A 24,803-nucleotide genomic window follows, 5' to 3' on the forward strand; every position below is an offset into this window, starting at 1 on the left:
ATGAAAATATGGCAGATTTTTAACAGGGATATCATCATGGACTATAACGTCTGGATTTGTCTCGGGAATAAATGTCCCAACCTCACTTTGAGTTCCTTTGAAACCATGACATGGGGAGAAATGTTCTCTTCAAATCGAACTTCTTTATTAATGCTGGGAGAGGCCGATGCATTTCTTATACCTCCATTCTTAACCAATGTCACACATAGAGGAATCAACTTCTCTACAGATTTCGATGCTAACCCAATGAATGCACGCACATGCCTATCATTTTTTATAACGGTAGGTTTGACGGATTGTGATAGGCATGTGTACGGGACCTCAATTTTCAAATCATGCATACATTTATCCACTTCAAGCTCATCATATAGAATGTCAAGCAGTTGCTCATACTTCACACCCTTCTACAAAGGCAGAACTTGATTTTCAACATCCCTGAAAATCCAATCCCTATTTTCCAGTTCCCAAACACCATTGAGTGCAACAAATATGGAAACAGTCAAATCTGTATAAAAAAAACAAAAAAAGGTCAAAAATTAAAACTATAACATAAAGTAACAAAAAAATGATTTATATCGAGATATGTCGAGGCCTATCGAGGTCAACCTATCGAGGTCTATTGAGTACAATCGAGTTACATTAAGGCATACTGCCCAACAAATTTCTCATGAACCCATCGAGCCCCATCGAGGCCCATTGAGGCATATACTACATACATGAAGTTCTATGCCTCTATCGAGGTCCATCGAGGACTATTGAGTCTCATCGAGGTACCCATTTTCCCTAAATGTGTGAGGGTTTTATCAAGGTTCATCGAGGACCATCAAGGCAGACAAAAAACCCAGAAAAAAAATCAAGAGAGGAACGAAAATCCTTTCCGATAGTGAACAATTACAATAAAACATGAAGGCATACACATATTTGTTCGAAATAGCAAAAACAATGTAGATAAAAAAGTTTCCTTACTACATATAACAAATATATACTTACCCATACGATTTTTATTCGAAATCCAAAATGAAGTTCTTGCCTTGAAAGGATTCACAACTTACCCCTGAAATCCAAGCTCGAAAATTTGTATAGATTAAGATAATGGTGGTTGCCTTGTTTTTTTTTTTTTTTGTGTATGAGAGCTTGAGAGATAGAGAGGGAAAACGTGAGAGATAGAGAGGGAGAAGACAATTGGAGAAAAAGAGAGGGAAATTTATGATAGGGGCATTTTGAGAATCCAGGGAATACTAGGATAAAAATGTGATTTTTTTTAGCTTGGTATCATTTTGTTATATAGTACCATTTAATGTATTAAATGTCAAATTTTCCTTACATAATGTGGAAAAACAAAGAGAATTTAGAGCAAGTTTAATGGTGGCTACCCGTTAGTTGTCCAAAATGTCCACATCATCTTAGAATATAATCTTTTTATTTTCCCTCTCATCCATATCAATTTTGACAATTTTTTACATAAAAATACTCCAATGCTAAGTCACTCCAAAACTTTTCAATTATGATCTCACGTATTATTATTTTATATTGTCACACTAATTTTTTTTAATTTATTTATTAATATAAATAAATATTACATGAAATTTAAGTTAGACAAAATTTTCAAATAACTCATAAAATGACATAATCATAATTAATCATTTGAAAATAATTAAAAAAACATGCCAATTAGAATGATTTCTAAATTATGACCATATGTGATCCACCAAGTCCACCTGAAGATTGCGATGAATGTTTCTGTCACGAATTTCAGCATTTCTTTGAAGCATTATCGGGAAGTCAGAAATAGATCCATGTAATGCTTCAATCATTGGGGTGTCAGGGGGGCCTTCGTCATAATTAAAATCAAACAAACTCTCATATGCATCTCTTTCATCCTCGAAAATAATGTTGTGCAATATGATGCATGCATACATAATATCCTTGAGAACATCTCTTTGTCGAAAACGTGTTGGTCCTTGTATAATAGCAAAATGAGATTGAAGTACTCTGAATGCTCGCTCAACATCTTTGCGTACCGCTTCTTGACATCGAGCAAATAATTTTATTTTCTCTCCTTGAGGCAGTGGGATAGTTTTAACAAATGTACCCCACTCTGGATAGATACCATCTGCTAGATAGTACCCCTTGTTGTATTGTGTTCCATTTATCATAAACTCAACTCTTGGAGCTTGCCCTTGTAAGATGTCAGTGAATAACGGGGTTTGATTTAACACGTTGAGATCATTATTGGATCCCAGAACACTAAAAAAATGCATGCCATATCCAAAGATCTTGTGACGCAACTCCTTCGAGCGTGATTGTTGGCCTACCGTGATCACCTCGCGTGAATTGGACTTTCCATGAAACTGGGCAATTTTTTCCATTCCCAGTGCATACAATCAATGCTTCCCAACATGCCTGGATCACCACGCACCTCCCCATTTTGAAGTAAGCGACGAATGTACCCGACATTGGGCAGTCTCAAATATTCGGTCCCAAAAATCTCATTCACTCGCCGAACAAAATTGACTAGGCATTCAATAGCGGTGGTTTCACCAATTCGAACATCCTCATCATTGTAATCGACAGACGCTCTGTATGCCAACATTTGCATAGCAACAGTGCACTTCTGTAATGGTGAAAGCCCCTTTCTACCGACTGCATCAAATCTCATCTGGAAATACTCAGAATGATTTTCTAGAGCTTGCACTATGCATAGGAATACATGTCTACGCATTATAAATCTTCTTCAAAATTGATATTCTGTATACACCAGTTCATCAGAAAAGTAGTCATCGAACAAACGTTGGTATCCCTCTACATGACCCATATCAATGTGGGCTCTCTTTCTTCCTCACCTTGTTAAGCTGCCCCCATCCATGAAATCTTTGATACATTGATCATCATACTCGTTAGTACACTCTTCTATTATGATATCGTCTAGACTCATTGTTGTACGGATTCAGAGAATTTGGCGTATCCATTGTCAAACTTAGAGTATATGATATTTTGGAATGAAAGATGAATGAGAGAGTAAAACGAAGGTTGGAATGGAGAGTTGAGTAGAAGGAAATATGGAATTTGGTATTTATAGACATGGTAACATATATAGCCGTTAAAATATAGTTGTTAAAATATAGTCCTTAAAAGATAGTTGTTAAAATATAGTCGTTAAATTATAGTCATTAAATAATAGGTGCTAAAATATAGTCTTTATTCACTCACTAAATAATAAAGGATAATTTCCATGTATTTTGTCATCCTATTATCTTCTGCCTATTTCTCCCTTATCGCCACCAATTTCTCCAATGCAGATGCTTTCAGATCATTAATCTCTATAAATGTAGTATGTGTGTCATCTTATTCCTTCCCTTTTTTCTTTGCTGCCTTTTGGCCAGTAGGCTGAACTTCACATACTTCATCATCACTGATGTATAAATTGGAAGATGAAGTTGTTGACGCGGTTCTTCGCCCACAGGTAATTAAGAAAAGAAGAGAAATGGATTAGTGCTTATGTTGAACCGAAATAGATAAATGATCTTAGAAATGAAATGGTGACTCAAAATACGTTTTTTAAGTGGTTCAAATGTTAAAATCCTTCTACTCCACTAGTCAGTATTATTGCTATATACTTGGTATTTTTTTACAGGATATTTCTTACAATATAGAATCCAACCCCTTATAACTCCCAGGGTCTCCATATTTATAGGAGAAGGCACCTGAGAGTTGGTAAGCAGGTCATCCCATGACCTCCTTACCTATCATGTCAACTCTGAGACATTCATGATTAATTCCTAAACCTGACACATAAGTGTGGTCAAATCAATAGGTAAAGGGATAATGGGCCGCACGGCCCAAACCAGTCGTGAGTGTCTGAATACGCACGTTCCTGATACGTGTCCGAGAAGTCAGGGGTATATCAGACACGTGATATCTGATATATACACGTTTACCTTGTGTGATTGACTTTATAAAAGGTCTCAGCCTCCAACTCCAGCTCGTACGACGAGCTGGATGCTTCCCTCGACCTATGGCCTTCAGAGTCCAGGCTTAGTCCTTAAGCAATCTTGGCGAACCCTTAGGTTACCTCGAGCTAAGGAGGTAGGACCTTACGATGGCAGCTCCGGTCTTGGGGATGCTCACGTGGTAGTCGTGATTAGGCCGTATCTCAGCTCGCTAATCAGCCCGTGGGAAAATCAGGGCGTACATCTGCCCCCCAAGCCCCTGCTCGTGGTGCATGACGTCGCATAGGGCCACAGTTGGGGCTTTTAGGCTTCCCCACAAACTCTTCATATTCCACAATCTACGCAGGCGCCGAACACGTGGAACATCGTGGTTGGTGACGGTACGTCTTCCGAGAACCGCATTTAATGGCCTATCCTATACCCAGCCGTCGTTTCGCCTTTCGAGTGGAGGGCCTTGGATCCCACATCAGGGCAATCCAAGGGCCCTCTTCACGTGACCCTTCACGCATATAAAAGGGGTGGCCACCTTACGCATGGGCCACCCGTTCATTTGAAAATTTTCAGAAATTTTCCTCTTTTTCTCTCTTCATCTTCAAAAGAAAAAACCCTCTCCTTCCCGACCGCCATTCCTAACGCTCAAGAAGTTCAGGCGCAAAGACTCCTTCGAAGCCTTGGAACCAACTACTCCGACGAAGCCCCAACCCAGGCGATACCTTCATCCACTTCCCAGCTAAACACTCTGTAAGTCTCCTGACCGTGCATGTTTTGAAATTATTTTTTACTGTAGCTTAGGTAAATATTTACTGTAGCCGCATGCAAGGGTTTGCTGGGTTTTGTGGGAATGAAGGGTGAAAGCCTTTTAGGTTAGGGTATCTTTGCAGTAGAAAACCGTTTAGGAGCATGGTTTATAAGGTGTGTTTTCTGGGGAAAATTTCTGGGTAGGATTTTCGATATGCTGGTTTAGAGTATTCAGTATTTTTGGGTGCAAAACTGGGTAGCTTAGGGACACGCTTCACATGCGGTTTTGCCTTCCTTGCCTACTGAAACTTTCCCTCCAAGGCAAAATTCCATCCTGACCCTCCTGACACACGAATTTCGAGTAATCGGGGATCTGTTGGGAGCACAGGCGCGTGCTCTTAGAAGCGCGTGGTCTCACTCTCCACGGGCTGGGCTTACCTCAGCTCGTGTCAAAGAAACACATTCAGATTCTCTTCCACCTTAGGTCGCCTTTTTCTAAAATTTCTTCTTTTTGTTCGCTAGGCGACCAGATGGGACCCAAGAAGAATGCTCCCAAGAAGCCTGTAGGAAGCTCGTCCTCCCGTCAAGACAAAGGAAAGGAGGTGATGGCCGAATCCCCGATCCCCAACTTCGGGCCAGCGGTGGAACAGGAGCTCGAGGTGGCCCTTGACGCGTTCTTTGAGGCGGAGAGGATCGTCTCAAAGATTACCGACCAGGCGAAGGTAAACAAGATCTTCCTCTCCCACAAGATCGAGCTGGGGAGAGAATCCATGATTGCCCGACCTCCCACAGAGGGCGAGCGGAGCTGCGCGCCGCTTGATGAGGCATTCTCGGCCTAGAGCGACGAGCATTTCAAGGCGAGGGCCTTCCTCCCGTTGGATCTGTACTTCACTGATTTTCTCAACTTCGTGAGGTTGGCCCCATTCCAGCTCCCCCCCAACTCCTATCGGCTGTTGGCGGGGTTAAGATATTTATTCTTGAAGCAGGAGTGGGAGGTCCCCACTCCTGCAAACATTTTGTATTTTTTCTGCCTCAAGGCCAGCCCGGAGCAGCGGGGGCGAGGCGACGGGTTTTATTACTTAACCCGGTTCCCCAACACGGCTGTGGTCATCGAGCTGCCCAGCCACCCCAATGAATTTAAAGATCAATTCTTTATGTCGACGGGGTTCCGAAACTGCGAGCTCCACTACTTCAATCGTCCTCGTAAGTGCCTTTCAACCTTAGCTCATGAGTTAAGTATCATTTAACTTCCCTTTTATCCGCTTCTGACTTAGGATAATTCTGCAGCTATCTTCGCGAGGACAGAGAAATCTGTGACCCTCGGGGCCCAGTACGAGACACTGGTGGGCTTGCCCCCCCAGTGAAAAAGACTATCGTTAGCTCGTGATAGACGAGACGATGGTGGCCTGTAAGCTGATCTCCCCAGGCCAGACTCTGAACTTGAGGAGGCCCCGGGCGCTTCCCCCAGCTCGCGATACTAGGCCTATCATCGTGGAGGAGGTCGCAGGGGATGAAGATGAGGAGGACGAGGAGGACGAGGTTCCCCTTGTGAGGAACAGGAAGCGGGCGTTGGAGGCCGCCCAGAGAACGGACGAGGAGAGGATCTGGTCCGGAGCAGCCGCGGGTCCTTCTGGCCAAGGTAACCCTTATATGGTTAGGAATTTAGATAGGGCCACTGCCGACCCCTGGCTAGCTAGGTTCAATCCCAGATAGCTCGTCCAACGTCACCGAAGTGATCCGGACCTGGATACAACCCTGCTCCACTGTGTCGACCAGCTCGTGCTGGATTACCAAGATAGCCGCCCTAGGGGTACCGTAGTCGTAGATAACACCCTAGCCTTTAGGTCGATCCTATTCGAGGAGTATGGGACCAACCTTCGGTCATGGCCATCACTCCAGAGGAGTACCGTAGCTCCAGGACTTAGACAATATGTAGAAGAATCTAGCCCGGAACTAATGTCGGATCCAGAACTTGCGCCAGCTCAGGAAATAATCGACTTAGATTCTCTCGCAGGAGCTCCGGGGCCGATGGTCGTAACCATAGGCTCTTCTTCTAGCTCGGGGGGTAGGATCCCTTTTAGTATATATATATATACTTGAATTTCTCTTTTTCCCCCTTTGTTTTTGTTTTTGAATGGCTGCTAACTTGTGTACTAACCATATCTTTGTTTTGACAGAAGAGATGTCTCAGCCCGGAGGGAGTCTGCGAGCTGCGTTCGCCAGGGGGAATCCCTCAGCCGGGGCCTCTGGGCCCAAAATGAAGAAGCCCCGGACTTCAAAGAAAACCGCCGGGACCCCAACCAAGTCTCCTGCAAGGGAGAAAGAGCAGCCCCCCGCTGTTCAGGTCGTGGGAACTATTCCTCCTGCTGCAGGGGGGAGCAGCATGCCCCCACCCCCTCCGCGAGCTCCGGCCTTCGTCCGGGACACAGGGGGGGAGCTCGGGACTTCGGCAGTTTCTACCTCCGAGGTGCACATCCCGGTTGACCCCCAGGACCTGGAGAAGATTCCAGAGGCCTTCCAAGGGACGGTGTATGAGTCGGCGAACTACGCCGTCAGCCACATCTACAAATTCAACGAGAAGGAGCTCAGGGCCATCGAAACCAGGATCCCGGTGGGTGTGCTGGAGTCTTCACTGGGCATGGCTCTAACGGTAAGCTAACCTCAACCTTTTATGGTTTTTGACTATCATGCCTTGCCCTGTTTTTCTTTTCTCCTTTCTCCCTTCTCTTTTTTTTTTTCTAAGGCATGTGCCTCTTCGTTTTTACAGAGCGTCGTCGCCCTTCATCGGAGCATAGCCAGGACCAAGGCCCAGCTTGAGGAGATGAGGAGCGAGCACCAAGCGGTTGTGGCCAACCACCAGACCTCCTTGCATACGGCTAAGGACGCCCTGGCGGCCGCGCAGGCCGAGCTGGAAGAGGCCTGTCCCAAGCTACAAGAGATCGAGACCACAAAAGCCACCCTCACCGCCTCGCGGGCCGACCTAGACACTGCGAAGGTCGAGGCCAAGGCTGCCCTGGAGGCCGAGCAGGCAACTTCGGGCACCGCCATGGAGGACATGTTCTACCATTGCTGGGTCTATAACCAGGACGCCGACTTCTCCTTCTTGGCAGTGGACGTCTGGGAGCCCTTGCTGGAGAAGTTCAAAGCTCGCCTCGAGAAAGAAGCACCTTCCGAGGCCGGGGAAGTCTCCGGCGCAACTGAGCAGGGCGAGACGGTGACCTCCAAGGGGCCAACTGGTGGAACCTAGGGCCTTTCCATGTTGCCCCCACTCTTTCATTCTTTTTTTTTTTGTTGTAACTTTTGCATGAGGTGTTCCCACCTCGAGACAATTAATTTTTACCTTTAAATTGATTAACTCCCTTTTGCCTCTACGCATTTCAGTTACAATTTTTTCAAAAACTTAGTTCGCGTTAACTTTTATCAATATCTCGTGCTCTTTAGGAAGAACAACGATCAATAGATTTAAATCAGCTTCTAAGTTTTTTGACCTGGTTATATCCAGGAACTTAATTTGAAAACTTAGTTCGCGTTAACTTTTATCAATATCTCGTGCTCTTTAGGAAGAACAACGATCAATAGATTTAAATCAACTTCTAAGTTTTTTGACCTGGTTATATCCAGGAACTTAATTTGAAAACTTAGTTCGTGTTAATTTTTATCAATATCTCGTGCTCTTTAGGAAGAACAGCGATCAATAGATTTAAATCAACTTCTAAGTTTTTTGACCTGGTTATATCCAGGAACTTAATTTGAAAACTTAGTTCGTGTTAATTTTTATCAATATCTCGTGCTCTTTAGGAAGAACAGCGATCAATAGATTTAAATCAACTTCTAAGTTTTTTGACTTGGTTAAATCCAGGATAGGACTTAGTTCGCGTTAGTCCTTATCCATATCTCGCGTTTTTTAAGAAAAACAACGATCAATCGATATGAATCAACTTCTAAGTCATTAAGGCGACCTGGTTATATCCAGGTACCATATGCCCCCCAAGTAACTGGGAAAGGGTCTTTCGTGGTTACTTTAGATTACACTTGAAAACATGTACAAATATAAACAAAAAGTTAATTCTCATTGTTTAATACATAAAAAATGGCCTTTTAGGCCTTACAAGTGAATCATTGATAATATCTCTTCAAATGGATGGCGTTCCAAGTTCGTGGGACTGCCCTTCCATCTAGCCGAGCTAATTTATAAGTTCCTTCTTTAATGACCTCGATGATTTGATATGGCCCTTCCCAGTTCGGTCCCAAGACTCCATCTTTGGGATCCTTACTGGCCAAAAAAAACTCTCATGAGGACCAGGTCACCAACGTTAAAGGCGTGATTCTTGACTTTTGAGTTGAAATAGTGAGTGATTTTCTGCTGATAATGGGCGAGCTGGAGCTATGAATCTTCTCTTCTTTCATCAATCAAGTCTAAAGAAGTGCAAAGTAGCTTGTGGTTACGATCCTGGTCGTATGACTGGACCCTATGCGAAAGCACCTTAATCTCCACGGGGAGGACTGCCTCACTCCCAAAGGTCAGGGAAAAAGGAGTATGACCCGTAGGAGTCCGATGCAAGGTCCGGTATGCCCAGAGAACCTGGGGGAGCTGTTCTGGCCAGACTCCCTTCGCCTCGTCTAGTCTCTTCTTGAGGCTCGCCTTTAACGTCTTGTTGACAGCCTCGACCTGGCCATTCGCCTGAGGATAGGCCACTGAGGAGAAACTTTTCACAACTTCGTACCTCTCACAAAACTCGGTGAACAAGTCGCTGTCGAATTAAGTCCCATTATCGGAAACGATCTTCTTGGGCAGCCCGAATCGGCAGATAATGTTCTTAACCATGAAGTCAAGGACTTTTTTGGAAGTTATTGTTGCCAGAGGTTCTGCCTCCGCCCACTTCGTGAAGTAGTCGATGGCCACCACGGCGTAACGGACCCTGCCTTTTCCAGTAGGGAGGGCTCCAACCAAGTCGATCCCCCAAACTGCAAACGGCCATGGGGAAGAGATCATCTTCAACTCGACTGGGGGAGCTCGGGCAACTGTGGCGAATCGCTGGCACTTGTCACACTTCTTCACGTATGAGATCGAGTCTTTGGACAGAGTTGGCTAGTAATAACCTTGCCTCAGGACCTTTAAGGCCAAGCTTTGCCCCCCAGTGTGATCTCCGCAAAAACCCTCATGCACTTCCTGCAGGATGGCCTGTGCTTCGCCTGGAAGAACACATCGTAGGAGAGGTAGGGAGTGCCCATGTCGGTATAGTACCCCGTCTATTATCGTATACCTGGGAGCTTGATACAGCACTCGCCGCGCATCATTACGTCCTTCAGGTAGCCTTCCCTCGGTGAGATACTCAAGGATGGGGGTCATCCAGGTCGGCCTGGCGTCGATCATCTCGACCTCCGTCCTGGCCTCTTCTATACTTGGTTTCTCCAAGAATTCTACTGGCACTAACCTCAAGGTCTCCGTCTCCCCGGAGGTGGCGAGCTTGGCAAGAGCGTCTGCGTTAGCGTTCTATTCCCGAGGTATCTGCTCGATCGAGCCTCGCCCAAACGCGGACAGCTCAACTTTTACCTTTGCTAGATAGGCAGCTATCTTGGGTCCCTGTGCTTGATATTCACCCAGAACCTGGTTTACCACGAGCTGGGAGTCACTGAAGCACTGAACGGAGCTCGCCTTTAGCTCCTAGGCTATCCTTAGCCCGGCTAGCAAAGCTTTGTATTCGGCTTCGTTGTTGGAGGCCTTGAATCCGAATCTCAGCGCCGAGTGGAATCTATGTCCTTCAGGGGATATCAAAATGATTCCAGATCTGGAGCCGTTCTCGTTGGATGAACCATCCACGAAGATCCTCCACGACGCCTGGGACGAAGTGGTCTGTGGTGAGTCTTCTGCAGGATCCTCCCGGAATCCCATGCACTCTGCTACAAAATCGGCCAGGGCCTGACTCTTTATAGCAGTTCGTGGAGTGTACAAAATTTCAAACTGACTGAGTTCCATTGCCCACTTTAAAAAGCGTCCCGATGCTTCAGGTTTTTGCAAAACCTGCCTTAAAGGCTGATCGGTCATGACGTGTATTGAGTGGGACTGGAAGTACGGCCTGAGCTTTCATGAGGCCGTGATAAGGCAGAACGCCAATTTCTCCATCAACGGGTACCGGGACTCAGCTTCGAGAAGTCTCTTGCTAATGTAGTAGACTGGCTTCTGAACCTGGTCTTCTTCCCGGACTAACACGGCACTAGCTGCATCCTCTGTGACAGCTAGGTATAGAAAAAGAGGCTCCCCTGCTTTTGGTTTGGATAATACGGGTGGCTCGACCAGAAGTGCCTTCAGGTCGAGGAAAGCGCTTTCGCACTCTTCTGTCCACTCAAACTTCTTATTTCCTCGGAGCAGGTTGTAGAATGGAAAACACTTATCAGTGGACTTTGAAATAAACCGATTGAGGGCTGCCACCCTTCCTGTCAGGCCTTGGACATCTTTGCGCGACCTGGGCGATGGAAGCTCGAGCAATGATCTGATCTTGTCGGGGTTCGCCTCGATTCCCCGGGTATTGACGATGAAACCCAGGAATTTTCCTGACGCGACTCCAAAAGTGCACTTCTGTGGATTTAGCCTCATGCCATACTCCCGTAGTATCTTGAAGCATTCCTCCAGGTCGAAAACATGGTCATCGGCAGTCTTTGACTTGCCTAGCATGTCATCAACGTACACTTCCATGTTTTTTCCAATCTGGTCTGCGAACATTCTATTCACTAACCTTTGATACGTAGCTCCGGCGTTCTTCAGCCCAAAGGGCATGACCTTGTAACAATAAACGTTAGTCGGGGTCATGAAACTGGTGTGCTCCTGGTCCGCCGGATTCATGGCGATCTGGTTGTAGCCTGAGTACGCGTCCATAAAGGACATGAGCTCGTGCCCCACCGTGGCATCCACCAACTGGTCAATCCTTGGCAATGGAAAACAATCCTTGGGGTAGGCTTTATTCAGGTCGGAGAAATCGATGTAGGTCCGCCACTTCCCGTTGGGCTTTGGGACCAGCACGGGGTTGGCGACCCAAATCGGAAACTTGGCTTCACGGATAAAGCCGCATTTTTTGAGCCGGGCTACTTCTTCCTCTAAGGCTTCAGCCCGGGTTGTTCCTAGGCGTCTCTGCTTCTAGGACTTTGCAGGAATGCTTTTATCCAGATGAAGTGTGTGCATGATGACACTCGGGCTGATTCCCACCATGTCCTCATGTGACCACGCAAATACATCCAGGTTATCCCGCAGAAATCTGATCAGCTCCGCTTTCCTCTCACTGCAGAGGTTTTTTCCGAGCTTGACCATCCGTGATGGGTTCTGTGGATCGATGTTTACTTCCTCGAGCTCCTCAATAGCTTGGAGCTCGGATCTGTCCTCGCCTATTCGGGGGTCAATATCCTCACTTAAGACGATATTTTCCCCTTTGGCGCTTTGAGGTTTTTCAATCTCAGGACCAGCCAAGGTGTCCCGAGATTCCTCTTCACCACTTTGGATGGCCATTGCCAGCTGCCCGGGTTTCGATTTTCCCTTCATGGAAATGCTGTAGCATTCCCTGACAGCGAGCTGATCGCCACGGACAGTGCATATTCCCGTGGAGGTAGGAAATTTCATCGCGAGGTGGCGAATGGATGTGGCGGCCTCAAAGGCTATGAGCGTGGGCCGTCCAAAATTGCGTTGTACGCAGCGGAGCAGTCGATGACCACGAACTCAAGGAGTTTGGAGACTGTTCGATGTCCTTCCCCTAGGGTGATCACCAGCTCGATAGTCCCTATAGCTGCTGATCCTTCTCCCGAAAAACCATACAGCGTCATGGAGGTCGCCTTCAGCTCGGCGACAGTCAAACCCATCTTCTCTAATGTGGATAGGAATAGGAGGTTCACCAAGCTCCCATTGTCGATCAGCACCCTCCTAACCCTCCGATTAGCGACCTGAACTGCTACGACCAGAGGGTCATTGTGCGGGAACTGGACATGGCCCGCATCTTCTTCTGTAAAAATGATCGGTTGTCTCTCCAATCGCTGCTGCTTTGGCTGACGCTGCTCCGGGATGAACTCCACTCCGTTATGCACCTTGAGTTCGTTTACGTACCTCTTCTGGGTGCCCTTGCTTGTGCCAGCCATGTGCAGACCTCTAGAGATGGTGGATATCTCCCCTCCTATCACGGGAGGGGGGACGTCCTGATCTACCCGAGACCCGGGCTGACTGACCGGGACTTCTGGAGCAGGTCGACTTACTGGAACCCTGTTCCGCGCGTACTGGGCCAAGGGGTCGGCTCAAATGAGAGTCTCAATCTCATCTTTTAAATGCCTACAATCGTTGGTATTGTGGCCAACATCATTGTGAAAACGGCAAAACTTGGAGGTGTCTCTCTTCCCCTTCTGGTGCTTCAACGGCTCCGGCCTCTTCCAGGGGAGGCGAGTAGAGTTAGCTAGGAAAATAATCTCCCTAGATTGGGTGAGCTCTGTATAAGTCGCGTAGACGGGCTTGAACTTGTCTATGGACTTATTTTTCTTTGGGTCGTGCTGGCTGCCCTCGCCATTCCCCTTTCTTTTGCCTCCATCGAGCTGGTTGTTCTGTGTGACGTTTTGGGTCGCTGCCACGACCTCCGTCCCCACTCCAGCGGGCTGATCAGGGACCTGGCTGGTTCCTGCAGCTGAGGCTTCGGCCTCCTCCAAGTTGATCCATTCCTAGGCTCTGTTAAGGAATTCGTTCACCGAGCTAACTCCCTTTCTTTGTATATCTTTCCAGAGTTCCCCTCCGACGAGGATTCCAGTCCTCATGGACATGAGCTTGGAGCTATCATCCGCGTCTCTGGCCCGAGCAGCGACGTTCGCAAATCTGCTCAGGTAGGCCTTCAGAGTTTCGCCGGGCTGCTGCCTCACGTTAGCCAGAGAGTCTGCCTGAACGCGGGCAGCCTGGGAGGCTCGGAATGCCCTTTTGAAGTCAGCCAAGAAAGTTTTCCAGGAGCTGATTGACTGTCTTTTGCCTTGCTTGAACCACTGCCTGGCTGGTCCAGTCAGTGTGGAAGGAAAGATTAAACACCTCAGCTCGGGGCCAATGTTGTGGGCCATCATCAGGGTGTTGAACATCCCCAGACGATCCGACGGGTCTCCGTCCCCATTGAATTTAGACAGGTGCGGCATACGGAAACCAGGTGGGTAAGCCGTTGTTCCTATGCTGGGGGCGAATAGCTCCATCTCGTCCCCTGAATCATATTCATCTTTTTCTTTCTCCGACAGGAGCTTCCTCATCAGCTCCTCCATCTGGGCCAGGTGCTCGAGGGTTTGGTCTTGATTGGTTATTCCGGGGCTGTTCAACAACTCCGGACCCATTGTACATATTTGGTGGGTTATTGCCCCTCCTATCTTGAGATAGGTTATTTGGGGCATTCCCGCCGTTACGTACTTCGGACAGGGCTCCCCCTGAGCGAGCATAGCTGTCTCCTCCTGCTGGCTCCCCTCTATGAGAGTTAAGGCGATCTCGCAGGTCGCCCCTTTGGGTGGCTTGTGGACTTTGTGCCGAGCTCAAACGCTGACGCAGGTCTCCGCCAGAAAGGTCACTCTGGCGACTCCCGGTCCAGTAGCTCCTGTTAGAGAGACTCAGAGTCCGCCTTTGGTGGTGAGGATCTGGGCTTTCCCTCGGCGCTCTGCTACGTCGGGAAGGTCCGGCTGATGGCGGGTTTCTCCTGCTACTTCCATAGGATGGAATATCTCGGATGGGCCGAGGAGGAGATGGATATCTGATTGGAGACGGAGGATGCCTGACCGGAGAGGCGATCCTAGTTCTGTCAGGACGGATCAAATTAGGTGGGGGCCTTTCAGCCCTGCCAACTTGCGGGTCTCGCGCCTGGCGTTCTGGACGAGGCACAGGACGGCTGTTGGGGATGGGCCGATGCTGCGAGCCCTCCCCGGACCTCTTTCTGGAATTTCCTCGAGCTCTCCTGGGCGCGCTTGAGGCTGGTTGGGAGCTAGGAGTTAAAGTTCTGATCGAACAGCTGTACTGCTGTTGTTCGGCTCTAGGCATTTCTTCGAAGTTTGCCTCTCGACGGTGCGACGAAGGAGTGGAGTTGACTGTCGGAAGTCTGTCCGAGCGGCTATGTCTGGACCTGTTACCCTGGCGAGACTGAGGAGCCTTGCCTCGCCTCTCTCCGACGTTAACGTCGGTTGTGAGAGGGGGTAGTCGGGCCAACACATCCTTGATCTGCTGATTAACTATTGCTAGCTGGCTCCTCAGCTGAGCATTCTTCATTTCCACCGCAGTGTAATAACATGGGTTTGGATTAGGTGGCCGGGACGCCGAACTTCCAGTGCCACCTTGGCCCGCCGGCTGCTTTCCTGGTCGCTGTTGGACTTCAGGAATTTGTTCGTCGGGGATGGCGACATGATGAGCCTCCTGCCCATCATGTTGTTCCGTCTCGTTACCGTGCCTGGATCGAGTAGTCACCATAGTTGGATGTTTGCGACAGCACCAATCGAACTGGCTCTCAATGAAAGCACCAAACTGTTGACGTGGTTCTTCGCCAACAGGTAATTAAGAAAAGAAGAGAAAGGGATTAGTGCTTATGTTGAACCGAAATAGATAAATGATCTTAGAAATGAAATGGTGACTCAAAATACGTTTTTTAAGTGGTTCAAAGGTTAAAATCCTTCTACTCCACTAGTCAGTATTATTGCTATATACTTGGTATTTTTTTACAGGATATTTCTTACAATATAGAATCCAACCCCTTATAACTCCCAGGGTCTCCATATATATAGGAGAAGGCACCTGAGAGTTGGTAAGAAGGTCATCCCGTGATCTCCTTACCTATCATGTCAACTCTGAGACATTCATGATTAATTCCTAAACCTGACACATAAGTGTGGTCAAATCAATAGGTAAGGGGATAATGGGCCGCACGGCCCAAACCAGTCGTGGGTGTCTGAATACGCACGTTCCTGCTGCGTGTCCGAGAAGTCAAGGGTATATAAGACACGTGATGTCTGATATATGCACGTTTACCTTGCATGATTGACTTTATAAAAGGTCTCAGCCTCCAACTCCAGCTCGTACGATGAGCTAGATGCTTCCCTCGACCTATGGCCTTCAGAGTCCAGGCTCAGTCCTTAAGCAATCTTGGCGAACCCTTAGGTTACCTCGAGCTAAGGAGGTAGGACCTTACGATGGCAGCTCCGGTCTTGGGGATGTTCACGTGGTAGTCATGATTACGCCGTTTCTCAGCTCGCTAATCAGCCCGTGGGAAAATCAGGGGGTACAGAAGTAATGCCCATGATTCTGACACCTTTGTTCTCTTACCACATTTTGGCTAGTACATTGTATTCCATTTTGGCTCATCATTTAGCAATCTCCAATGATCCACAAGCAGAAAATTTGAGTTGTTATTTTTAAGATTTGTACAATCGATATGCATTCTCAAGAATTTTCTCATCATACCAACCATTGTGATGTGCTTGTTGTACTCGTTTATAACACCCATTGAAACGTGCCACCTTTTGATTCATCTTGTTCCAATGGTCTTTGCATTGCCTTCTAGATATTGCTTGCTAACCTTTTTGGTCGATGTCGTAGTATTCTGCGATTCGATCCCAGAAATGTGTAGAAGTTTGGTCATTCCCCATGATAGAATCCTTAGATGTATTAAGCCATACACTTATCAGAAGTATAGTTTCTTCCTTGCTCCATTTGACTTTACCTTTATGCCTTGATTCATCTTCATTGTGTAGAACTACCTTTTCTAACCCTTCAACACCATGTTCAGGTTGGGTTTCAGAGACAAATGATGATGATGTTTCACGATTGAAATCAATACTAAACTTTTCCATACTTGGCCTATAATTTCTTGAAACTATTTCGGGTTCGTGTAGGGAAGGCGTATGAAAGGCATATGGTAGTGAATTTGCTGGTGTGAAGAATGGAGCTTGTTGGGGCATCTCGAAAGAGCCAAAATTTTGGAAAGGGTAAGAGGACATGAGATAATTTTGAGAATTTGGAAAACTTTGGTTAAATTGAGAATATTGGAAATTTGGATTTTGGGGATTAGTAGAGGGAGAATTTTGAAAATTTTGATTGAATTGATAATATTGAAAATTTAGATTTTGGGGGTTGGTATGTGGAGAATTTGATGAATTTTGAAGAACTTGATAATATTGAAAATTTAGATTTGGGGAGTTGGTATGTGGAGAATTTTGGGAATCCATTGATAAAAAAAAATTGTGATAGACAATTTTGAAGAAGAAGGTATGAATGGTATGAAAATTAAATAAAGTTGATTAGTCTTTATATAAGAAAATAAAATATATAAATAGTTTGAAAAAAAAATATTGCAACGGTAAAAAATATAATTGTGACATTATATATAATATATATATATATGTACAATTTTAAAAAATAAATAAATCAAAAGGAAAGTATCGTTGCTTGACAAAGGTAACAGTGCTTTAATATTAATTTTGCTTATAGGCTCTCCAGTGGCAAGGCCACATTGCCCGTCAGAGTATGGTCAAAAAGCTATCTTGAAAGCAACGTCATTCGAGTTGCTCGAGTTGCTTTTATGGATACAAGGCGGGCCTACCCATCCCAACCAAGGGTTCTTTAGTGTACGATGCCAATTTTTCTTTTTCTTTTATAAATGAATAAATTCATTAAAAAAGGGAAAATTACCAAAAAACATTATATTAAGTCAAAAGTAACGTTTATACGATGTCATAGAATTTTTTTATTTTTATGGATTATGTTTTTTATTTTTTGTTTTACGGTGTACACATACTTCCGCGGCTACACCTACACTTCCATGGTCAATGAGTCTTAGTCGAAGAAGAATGAGTCATAGCTCTTCGGTTCATTGCTTTCGGGCGACATTGGAGAATACGAGCCTTAGCTCTTCGATCCATCACCACCATGGCTGGCGTAGGAGAAGACGAGCCATATCTCTTTGGTTTATCACTTCCATGGCTGACGAGCATTTTTTTTATGATTTTAATGTTTCTAAAAATTATTTTGCCTTCTCAACTTGTTTCTTCTTCCTATACTTATCCCATTTGTGTTTACTCAACTACTCTTGGCAATGCCCGAGACGCAATATCAGTGTCAAGAAAAGAAAATCATTATCTCCTACTAATGAAATCGACTCTAGATTCACAGAACTCATTTCTATCATAGTAGGCGACCTCAACTTCTAAATAGAGGTATGTAGGATCTTAGAATTTAAATCTAGATGCATGCTTCTTATTATTTTTCCAAACACATAATAGAAACATAGAATAACATGACATACATATGAATATTAGATTCGTAAATTAACATAAACACAATGATGTAGAAACTTACGAATACGCAGCGGAACTGGAACAACTCCTTCCTTCAATCTCTCTAACTCTTGATTCCTTTCTGTAGCAGAGTATTATCAAGAGATTGAACTAGATCAGCAACACAGTCTTGCTCACCAAGCCTTTGATCAACCTAGAACTAGTGTGGGTTGGTTCTCAACACATGAGATAGAGATCTAGAAAAGAAGAAGAGATAGTGGCTAAGAAAGGATTAGAGTGTCTAGGTTTTCACTTACCCAATGAATCAACTGAGACTGACTTTTTGAAAACCCTAGATATCATATTCCTTATATAGACAACTTAATGGGCTTTATTTAAATTTAAATTTTGAATTAATTAAAATAATAAACAAAAAGATAAAAGCCTTGGGCTCCCACAAATGGACTTGGGCCCAATACTTTTATTTTGAATTTAAATCCCAATTGGACCTAAATTCAAAACCTTTTATTTATTTTAATTAATTAACTAAATCCTTATTCAAATTAGCTAATTATAATTTGAAACTTGATTTAATTTTTATTTATTTATATTGACACCAATTTATCAATATTAATAAATTTACCCAAAGATTCTCTTTTATTCTCTAAATCTCATATCTCTATAAATTTTCCAAAATTGACCTAGTCAACTTTAAAAAATCCTAATTGATAATTAAATCAATTAATTGAGACATTCTAGATGATTTACTCAAAGGTGATGCGGGGACCATGGATCCATGAAATCAAGCTCCAATAAGTTACCGTGAATTTATTTACGAATAATTTCACTACCTTATTAATTCCTCGTGACTCCACTATAGACTTGAAATTGAACTCTTGAATTCATAGAACGTATTTTCCAAACCATAAATACGTTATCCATTGCTATAACCATTATAGTTAGTCAATCCTCTATCAATGACTTACTAACAAGCTGGGTGAAAATTACCGTTTTACCCCTCATCAGTATTTTATCCTTAACTCCCACTAAGTTCCTTATAAATGATATTTTCGTGAACTTAATCATAGAAATGAGATCTCAATCATTTAACCTTTTGAACAAAGCAATTAAGGAAATCATCTTTTTACTTCTCATACAGAAGTTATAGATTTCATATCTATGAATAATACTCCCTCTCAATTACATTACTAAATCTCCAAGATGTAAGTATGGGCTAGACCGTAGGGTAAGCTGGTAACGAACAAGTCAAAAGATTTAAATAATATAATTAGCAGAATATTATCACTCAGAATTAAGATCGACTTAACCTATGGTCAACGTTGTGATATTGATTAGATTCGATAACAACGATACTTATTTATCAATCAATAATCAATATCGGTCCTAGTCCGATGTAACCAAATACATCCGATCATATCTACTTGGTCAATGCCTTGGACAAGACATCACACTCCTAATGTGTAAGTAGATCATATCGTAGATTTCCTAATCAGTGAAAATCCAATGCACTAATCTAATCTAGGACTCGTTCTTTTGAATATATAATTACAACTATAATCCACTGTGACCTAGTCACTATAATTGTAACTATCCATATGCTCAGGATTTTATGAATGTTTGTATTAATTGAATAAACATGTAATAAAACAAGCGAACAATGCAATTGAATAAACAAAATGATTTCTACTTCTTTTATTGATAATAATAACGTATTACATAAGAAATATGGTTTTATTAAGGGCATAAAACCCAACAAGGTAACCATGAACAAGTTATTTCTATATACATGGACATAGCCACATACTCGCAAGTAGGGGCTGAAGCCCCCACTTAATTTTTAATTATTATTATATATTAATATTTTTATTATACAAAAAGTCTTACATATAAAAAAAAATTACATTTAAGCTCTCATAAAATTTAAAAAAATAATATATTAAAGTTAATAAAATATTACATTTAAACCTCTGAAATTACTATAAAATTCCTCCAAATTTAAAAAAATTATATTTAAGCCCTTGAAATTTAAAAAAAATCCCAAACTTTTAAAAAATTATATTTAAATTCTTTAAAATTACAAAAACTTCTCTAAATTTAAAACAAAAAAATATTTAATAACCCCTCTAAAATTATAAAAAAGAATAAGCCCCCACTCACCTAAAATTTTGGCTCCATCTCTATCTATCTATCTATTTATATATATATATATATGTATGTTATACCCAAATTTTGGCATTGTCACGGGGCGGTCGACGAAGGTAATGACATGTCAAAATAAGTGGTGAAGTGACAAGACACTGCAGTTGTTAGGAGTGTGTCCTAAAAGCATGTAAAAACATTAGTTTTTTCTATGAATAAATAAATACAATGGTTTATTATTATTGTCATATTTAGATTGTTAAATTATTGTTTGAATAATTTTGTAAATATCAGAAAAATTCCATATTCATTATTGAGGATGTGATCTTGTATTAGTATGAGAGAATTAAGATCACATGAATGAATAAAAATAGTCAACAACAACAAATTAAAGTTATGGTATTCTTTAATTGGAGTTGTAAGTACGGTTTATTGAGTATCATAATGATACAAATAATCTAGATTCGGATTATTGATGTGGAAAGACATCTCGGTAAAGGTGCTTTATATAATATGATTATATATGACATGGAACGATATGAATTAAAGTCTTTATCCAAAAACCATTTAATAATAAAGACTTGTAATTCATATTATAACTGATGATCATTTATAGGTCAACCTAAATCCTGAGTGTTCATGAACTCCTGTTCATGTTTATTAAATCTTTTGATTCATTCGTTAAGGTCTCTTCAAAGAATGAGGCTAATGACTTTTGTTTTGGAGATTTAATATCATGGATGGCTGGGAACATGTATCAACAATACGGAATCTAACATTTCCTAACAGATCGTATATTAGTTCCCTTAAGGGTTAATTCTGGAACTGAATGATTTTGAGCTCAAATCTATAATTAGATTATAGATTAATTATTCACTAGTGAATTAATGGTACTTAAGGAATAAGAAGTAAATTAGAAAGGTTAAATGGTAGTTCTTCCATTCTAATTTATGAACTAATTAATTAGAGGGTTGAACTATTGTAAGATGGTTATATCAATGGATGACTTAAGAAAAAGATTTCTGTAAAAGTATATCTATAACATAAAAAGTGCAATTCTGAATTTATAGTGGAGTAATATCAGAATTAATAAATTAACTATTATAATTAAAGAGTTTAATTATTTAGTTTCAATTTATTGGAGTTTAATGTTATAGGTCCATGGTCCCCGAAATGGCTCAAACAATCACTATCAAAGGCAAATACAAAAAAGGGGCAAAAAGGACTTATGTGATAAGTAAAATATTTTTCTATGTATCAAACATAATTATTGTTTAATTATGTGTAATTAATTAATTAAGAATAATTAATTATTTGATTTAACAAAAATATAATTAATTTTGAATTAATTTATTTTTGGGATTTTTGGTATTTAAATAATAATAAAAATTGAGAAAAATCACATGCCATCATAGGCATGTGGTCCACGTGTGGCACAGTGCACAAGCACTGTGTTACACACATAAGAGAGTTTACTCAGTTTCTTGATTCCACAATTTTAGTTATTTAAATATTAAATAAATAATGATATATTTTAATATGATTAAAATATTATTATTTAAACAAAAATCTAATAACTAATCAGTTATTTTGAATTTGTTTAAAATAACAAATATTTTAATATATTGGATATTATTAAATATTGGATATTAGTTTTTCACAGAATGTAACTTTTTAGGGATAGAAAAATATCTAGGAATCTCTCTCCCCAAGGTAAGCATAACGAAGGTGATCTGGTAAAACCTTTAACTCTAAAACAGGTGGCTTCTGAATCGATGGTAATGGTCTGTCTAGTCCTGCACCCAACTCTTCAAATTTCTTATGTTTCCAAGGCTCAGCTGATTTTATCCAATTTAAATAACTCATCACCTCTTCATTCTCCTCACCATCTACATCATCAATTGTGAGAATTAACTCAAGAGGATCCTCCCTTAATGTTTTCCTTTCTACTACTTCTTCGACCACATCAACAGAGAAACAACTATCACTTGTTTTAGGATAAGTCATAGCCTTAAACACATTAAATACTACTTCCTCCCCTTGAACTCTCAGCTTCAACTCTCCCTTTTTCACATCAATCAATGCTTGCCCAGTTGCTAAAAATGGTCTCCCCAAAATAATTGGAACATTCTCATCCTCCTCCATATCAAGGACTATAAAATCAGCCGGAAAAATAAACTTATCCACCTTTACCAACACATCTTCTATAATACCACGAGGATGCTTCACAGATCTATCAGCCAGCTGTAATGTTACTGTAGTTGGCCTAGCTTCCCCCAAACCAAGCCTCCGGAATACAGACAAAGGCATTGAATTAATACTCGCCCCTAAATCACATAGGGCATGCTTACATTCGAACTCCCCAATAGTGCATGGGATGGTAAAACTCCCAGGATCTCTCAACTTTTGAGGAAGCTTCTGTTGCAAAATTGCGCTGCATTCTTCTGTTAATGCCACTGTTTCATAAACACCCATTTTTCTCTTATTTGAGAGAATCTCCTTCATAAACTTTACATAGCTAGGCATTTGTTCCAATGCTTCCGCAAATGGTATATTTATGTGTAGCTTCTTGAACACCTCTAAAAACTTTGCAAACTGCTTATCCAAATTATGCTTGCGAAGTCTTTGTGGATATGGAACTCTAACATGATGCTCAATAGTTACAGGTGGGGTCTCCTCTTCTTCCTTAAGGTCTTCAGTAACCTTTTTATCATCCAACTTCTTCTCTCCGTCAACTGAATGACTCTTCTTTGGCCCTTCATAGTTCGCTCCACTCCTCAAAGTAATAGCTTGGCACTGTTCTTTAGGATTTACTTCTGTAGTGCTAGGCAAATTTCCTTGAGCTCTATTAGTCATTAAAGTAGCCAATTGCCCTATTTGAGTCTCCAAACTTCTTATGGATGCCCTAGTTTCAGTCATGAATTGGTTAAGCACATCAGGTTGAGGTTCAGCTGGTTTCATTGGCATTTGGGGAGGTGGTCTATTTTGTGGTTGATAATAGCCCGGTGGAGGATTTTGGTGTGCATATTGTTGTGGATAGGGTGGCCTATTTTGGGTAGGTATACAAGGTGGCTGAGGTTGAGGATAAGGTTGGAGGGTGTTTTGGTTGTTAGACCAGGAAAAATTGGGATGGTTCTTCCAAGCTGAATTGTAAGTCAAGGAATTGGGATTGTTAGGCTGTCTTTGGTAATTTCCTATGGCTTGAACTTCTTCCATGGGCATATTATTCATGTCTGTAGCAGGGCATTGGTTTGGTTGATGGGATGTACCACACACTTCACATGAGTTTTGAACTTGCATAGCTTGAGAGGGGAGTGTGGTCTTTTGCAATTGCTTTGTCAAGGCTGCTACTTGAGCGGTAAGCATGGTTATGGCATCCACTTCCATCATTCCAGCCACTTTCTTTGGCTGCCCCCTTTCATTTGGCCATTGATAATTGTTCATCGCCATCTCCTCTAATAGCTCATATGCCTCGTTAGCACTTTTGCTCATAAAGGCACCTCTCGCTGCAGCATCTATAATTGTTCTTGTCGTCCCATTCAACCCATTATAGAAATTATGCAACAACATCCACTTTTCAATTCCATGGTGCGGACACTTCCTTAGCAACTCCTTAAAGCGCTCCCAAGAATCATACAGTGACTCTCCATCCAACTGATAAAAATTATTAATCTCACCCCTTAACTTTGCAGCCTTCGCTAGAGGAAAGAACTTGGCAAGAAATTTCTGAGCTAACTCCTCCCATGTAGTGATCGAATTCTCTTGTAAGGAAATCAGCCAACTTTTTGCCCTAGCCCTCAATGAAAATGGGAATAGCCTCAGTCTTATAGCATCATCGCTCACCCCATTCATCCTGAACGTAGCACATAACTCCAGGAAATTAGCTATGTGTAAATTAGGGTCCTCCGTCGGCATACCTCCAAACTGAACAGTTGTTTGAACCATCTGAAGGATGGCTGGCTTAATCTCAAAGTTGTTGGCAGCAATGGTTGGAGGTCTAATGCATGAATGTACTCTTGTAACAGTAGGAAGTACATAATCTCTCAGTGTTCGTGCTCCTTGCTCCCTTGGAACCTCAGCAGCCCCTTGACCATTATTAGCACCATTTCCCAGATTATCAGCCATGGTGAATTCCAATCTCCTTTTTATCTTCCGGTTTTTCCTGCACGTTCTTTCAATTTCCCGGTCTATTGGTATAACCTGTTTTTGTCTATTGCTTCGCATATACCAACTAGTCCTGAAACACAAGAGAACCTTGATCTGGATTAAATGTAAAAAAAAACAATCAATTTAGAACAAAAATTAACTTATTGATATTAATAAAAATAGTCCCCGGCAACGGCGCCAAAAACTTGATCACCAAAATGTAACACGCAAGTATACGCGGTCTCTTCAAGTAATATACGATAAGTCAAGTGTCGATCCCACGAAGACTGATATTAATCACCAACAATTAATCTCTAATTCTAATTGATTTGATTAATAATTTCAGATTGACAATTAAAATAACTATTACTAAAAATTAGGAAACTACTAACACTTAAATAAATGCAGTAATAAGAGTTGATTTAATTTAATAGATGCAAAAGTTAGGGCTTTAGTTTCATCAACTTTCCACTTATGATTTCTAATCAATTCTCAAGATTTCTTAATTCTATTGTGGTAGCAGATTACAATTATATATTATAGTCTTGTTAGGATCTATAATTCTCT

At 42.3% G+C, this 24,803-nt stretch overlaps 2 protein-coding genes and 1 non-coding gene across 3 annotated transcripts; 1 reads left to right on the forward strand and 2 right to left on the reverse strand.

The window, feature by feature from the left end:
- Positions 1 to 1,688: 1,688 nt before the first annotated feature.
- LOC133785724 (uncharacterized) lies at positions 1,689 to 2,722 on the reverse strand. Its single transcript, XM_062224941.1, has 2 exons — positions 2,325 to 2,722; positions 1,689 to 2,247 (listed from the first exon to the last, which is right to left on the reverse strand). Exons 1-2 carry the CDS (start codon positions 2,720 to 2,722, stop codon positions 1,689 to 1,691), a joined length of 957 nt encoding a protein of 318 aa, XP_062080925.1.
- Positions 2,723 to 21,782: 19,060 nt separating this feature from the next.
- LOC133785725 (uncharacterized) lies at positions 21,783 to 23,660 on the reverse strand. Its single transcript, XM_062224942.1, has 3 exons — positions 22,982 to 23,660; positions 22,284 to 22,846; positions 21,783 to 22,154 (listed from the first exon to the last, which is right to left on the reverse strand). The coding sequence occupies exons 1-3, from the start codon at positions 23,658 to 23,660 to the stop codon at positions 21,783 to 21,785; spliced, it is 1,614 nt and encodes a 537-aa protein (XP_062080926.1).
- Positions 23,661 to 23,670: 10 nt separating this feature from the next.
- LOC133787702 (small nucleolar RNA R71) lies at positions 23,671 to 23,777 on the forward strand. The gene has a single exon (XR_009872705.1). It is a non-coding gene; the product is annotated as a small nucleolar RNA R71 (small nucleolar RNA).
- Positions 23,778 to 24,803: the final 1,026 nt, after the last annotated feature.

Source organism: Humulus lupulus, chromosome 6 (assembly GCF_963169125.1).
Source record: "Humulus lupulus chromosome 6, drHumLupu1.1, whole genome shotgun sequence".
In the NCBI taxonomy this organism is placed as follows: domain Eukaryota; kingdom Viridiplantae; phylum Streptophyta; class Magnoliopsida; order Rosales; family Cannabaceae; genus Humulus; species Humulus lupulus.